The sequence below is a fragment of the Zonotrichia albicollis genome, chromosome 25 (genome assembly GCF_047830755.1).
Source record: "Zonotrichia albicollis isolate bZonAlb1 chromosome 25, bZonAlb1.hap1, whole genome shotgun sequence".
NCBI classification, from domain to species: Eukaryota; Metazoa; Chordata; class Aves; order Passeriformes; family Passerellidae; genus Zonotrichia; species Zonotrichia albicollis.
Window position 1 is genome coordinate 8,248,984 of NC_133843.1, and position 3,980 is coordinate 8,252,963.

At 51.8% G+C, this 3,980-nt stretch overlaps 1 protein-coding gene across 1 annotated transcript; it reads right to left on the bottom strand.

Annotated features, from left to right (window-relative positions):
* Positions 1-500: 500 nt before the first annotated feature.
* HIPK4 (homeodomain interacting protein kinase 4) lies at positions 501-2,515 on the bottom strand. Its single transcript, XM_074558292.1, has 2 exons — positions 1,294-2,515; positions 501-526 (listed from the first exon to the last, which is right to left on the bottom strand). The coding sequence occupies exons 1-2, from the start codon at positions 2,513-2,515 to the stop codon at positions 501-503; spliced, it is 1,248 nt and encodes a 415-aa protein (XP_074414393.1).
* Between the last annotated feature and the right edge of the window lie 1,465 nt (positions 2,516-3,980).

Here is a 3,980-nt window from a genome sequence, read left to right on the forward strand (position 1 = left end):
ACCGAGATGATGATTATGTACACAGAGTTCTTTTACTCAGCCTCCAGGGGAGTAATTGAAAAGCAGGCATCCCAGATATGGAGAGAAACTACACACATTTCCAGAAAAATGTGCAGATTTTTGCTTTGTGAAAGTAGCTTTTATACTTTGTGAAGTGTCTGTCAGTCAGAAATGCAGCTTATCTTGCTAAATTTCACTTCAACAGTAATGTGTTTATTGGCAGTTGGGAGATGCTAGACTAATGTTAACCCCATGGCACCAAAATAATTCATACAAGACAACTTGCCCTGTTTGAGCTATCTGACAAGTTAACAAGCTACAGATAAGTTTTGTGAGATGTGAGATGCCCTGCTACAGGAAAAAAAGCAGAAAACCCAAGTTTTCTGGAGTTCATGTTGTTGTTGAGCCTGAGGATGGGGGTTCCCCGTGCTGCAATGGTGAAAAGTGACAGGCCTTTGCCAAGTGCTCTGCCAGCCCCAGGTGAGAAGCTGGGATACCCCTCAAGTCTTGGCAGTACCAAACTCCCCTGGCAAATAATCAGTTGAAATTCTCATTTTTTGGCAAAACTATTTATTGGGAAATCAATGTGAGAAACATAGCCGGTAGCACCTGGCACAGTATGTTCTACTGCAGCCCTGACTGTGGTCTCCACCAGCAAGGCGCTGGGTTTTGGTGGTTGGGGTGCTTGAGGGTGAGGAAGAAGAAGGTCTCTTGCAAGCTCTGGATTGCTGGAGTGTATGCAAGGGTTGCTGTGGGATCTCAGTGGTGCTGGGAGTGCCACTGGCTCTGTGGTAGGAAGAGCATGCTGAGTACTGCAGGGGCATCCCAGCCCAGACTCTGGAGCCCATTCTCCAAATCCCTGGAGGCTTGGGGTTGCGCCACATCACCAGAGCTCTCTGTGGTGGGGAACAGGGCGGAAAGCATGGGGACAGGGTGAGTGTTACCTCCTTTTTTGTGGGAACCTCAGGCACCCGGGGACATGTGGCACCAGGAAACCCAAGTATGTAAGGGACCCCAAGCACCCTTTGTCCCAGACTCCCCATGCCCAGGAGCCCCCTCCCTGTACCTTGGCACAGGATGAGCTGTAACATCTTCCAGGCAGGTTCTGTTCCATGATGCCACCAACTGGGCTGCCATACCAGTGGCTGTACCATTTCATTTTGCTGGGAGACCATGGCACAGCCAAGTGACCCCTGGTGGGCTCCATCTGGGGACACTGGTGATGCTGACAGTATTGGCTTCCACAGTGGACGAGACTGGGGGCTTGACAGATGTCCTGCTGACATTTGTCACCAGTGTCCCCAGCTGGCTCAGCCAGGCTGAGCCCATCCATCTGAGCAGTGGCTTTCTGGATGCCTCCCTGGCTGGCAGGGATGAAGGCACCTTTCTCTGTGCCTGGGAAGATCTTGACTATGCTGGAATCCTTACAGGATGCCCTCAGGTCTTCCTGACTGAGCTGGTAGTACTGGGTGGCCTTAAAGCTGGGCTTCACCTCCTTCATGGAGAAGAAGGGATGATGAAGGGCAGCACTGGGTGTGATTCGCTCATGCGAGTCCCAAGTGAGCATCCTCTTGACCAGCTCCACCATCCTGTACAGATCACAGTGCTTGGCTAGCTCCTCCTGATCAGGATCAGGCCTCGGGCAGACATTCACCACTGCCAACTGATCCAGTGAGGAAAAGATATGTTCCCTCCTCTCCATCGGCTTTGCCATCACCTTCCCTGGCGGTTTGAGCTGCCAGGTACCAGTGGAACATGGCGCACGTTGGAAGAAGGACTGTGTCTTTTGGGCAGCACAGAGCAGCTCACCCCGGGGTAGCCCCAAGGTAGAGCAGATGTAGCATACCTGGTCATATTCGTCGTTGCCAGGGTAGAGTGGCCAACCCAAGTGAAGCTCGGCCATCACACAGCCCAAAGACCAGATGTCCACCTTCTCGCAGAAGGGCAACCCCAGCAAGATCTCTGGTGCCCGGTAGAAGCGAGTTTGGATATAGGGCTCCTGGACATGGCACACCTCAGGGAGGAGGATAGCTGAACCAAAGTCAACAAGCTTGATGCGGAATGGATAGCGTGCATGGTCCACTAGCATGATATTCTCTGGCTTAAGGTCAGCGTGGATGATGGAGAGCTCCTTCAGCTTGACCAGTGCCACCAGCACCTGTGCTGTGATGGTTCGGATGTGTCGGACTGGCAGTGGTGAGAAGTTGTTTTGCTTTTGGAAGTCAAAGAGGTTTTGCTGCAGCAGCTCGAAGACCAGGTAGGTCCAGACCGTGTCACTGAAGGACTCGAGGAAATGAATGATGTGAGAGTCCTTTGTGTCCCCCTCCCGCAAAGCCTGCAGCAGCCTCAGTTCATTCTTCACTATTTGGCCATCATGATCACAGTTCTTCAGGATCTTGATAGCCACCATCTCCCCAGTGCTCCTGCACTTCCCCTGGATCACCTGTCCAAAAGTCCCCTTCCCCACCATGGCCATTATGTCATAGCACTCAGCACCTACCACTAGTGTCACCATGGTGGGTTGGCTCTTCACCAGGGGCTCAGGATCCTCCAGCTCAGCATCCAGTGGGGACTGGAGACACCTAACTGTCCCAACCCAGCCTCACAACACTGTAGGTTCCAACATCACCATGACAACACATGATGTCACAACAGAAGCAACCTGGGTGGAGGAACCCCCTCAAACCAACACTGCCCCCCCCGAATCCAGCTCTGTTGTCCCCAAATTCATCCTCAAACTGCATAACACATTCCTGGTCCCCCCAGAAAGGATCCCAGCCCCTCGAAAACTAATTTTCAACCCCCTAACCCCTTTCCCTGGTCCAACAAAATCCATCCAAGTCCTCCATGACCCATACACAGTCTCCCAAAACCAATTTCTAGTCCTCTAAACACAGTCCCTTGTTCCCCAAAACCCATTAAAGCCCCCCAAGATCTATCCCCAATTCCCCAAAACCCATCCAAGGCCCCCAAAATCTCTCCTAGTCTCCCAAACCCAACTGAGCACCCCATGATACATCCCCAAACTCCAGATCTCCAGCCCAACATAACCCACCCTAGGCCCCCCAAACCCAGCCCTAGCCCCTTGAAATCCACTTCTGTTTCCCAAAAACATAGCCTAACTCTCCCCCCCCCCCGCCCCTGCTTATTGCCAGCCCCAAGAAAACCTGTCTCTGGCTTCCCAACTCCATGCCCATTTTGGCCAAGCCAAGTGCAAGGAGCTATTAAACACCTCCCCTGCTTGAAAGTATACACAAAATCTTTGAACACCCACCAAAAAAGATGGTTTTAGGGGAGTAAATGAGTTAAAGACGGTTTGGGGCAGTGATGCTCCACTACTCCATCAACATTTTAAGGGATTGCCAAAGATTCCCATGCTTGGTGGGGGGTACATTGCTCACCAAAGCGTTGGGAGCTCAGTGCCAGCTTATGCAGCTGAAACTTAAGGGTTCCCTCACCCCTTAGTTTCCCCAGACTGAAACATGGGGTGACTTCCATCATCACTGGCTGCTGGTTGAATTGGGGGCCCCTGGGGAAGAGCTCAACATTCGGAAACAGCCTCTTCTTCCTCTTGTGCTGAGTGAGGGGCTCTGGTGGGGACCTTCCCAGAGGAGAAACTCATGCTGGGCACCTACTGCCAACACTGGACTTTGCCCTCTGCAGCCCTGTTGAAATGGGGTTGGAAGTTCTCCACCTGTTTGCTTTCTCCTTTCACCTTCAGTTTTACCACTGCTGCTTTCTTCATACTGCCCATCCTCATCCTCCCCTCACCTTCCAACCCAGTCCTAACCAAAACTATACCAAATTTTTGCAATTTGATTCTCAATCAGCATCCCAGAGTTGTATCCTTCCTGGTGGTCTCCTTCATTGTTCCATCCATCCTCAGTGGTGCAAATTCAATACTGGCAGCTTCAACACCTGCATGCTGGTGGGTTTTGGTATCCTCTGCCTGGCTGGATCCTCTGGTTTTTGCACTGAGA

Bases quoted from the DNA above. Each gene is read 5' to 3' on its own strand.
- HIPK4 (XM_074558292.1), bottom strand. From the start codon at position 2,515: ATGGTGACACTAGTGGTAGGTGCTGAGTGCTATGACATAATGGCCATG. The intron at 527-1,293 runs GTGACAAATGTC...ATTATTTGCCAG, and splicing joins TGAGCCAGCTGGGGACACTG to GGGAGTTTGGTACTGCCAAG.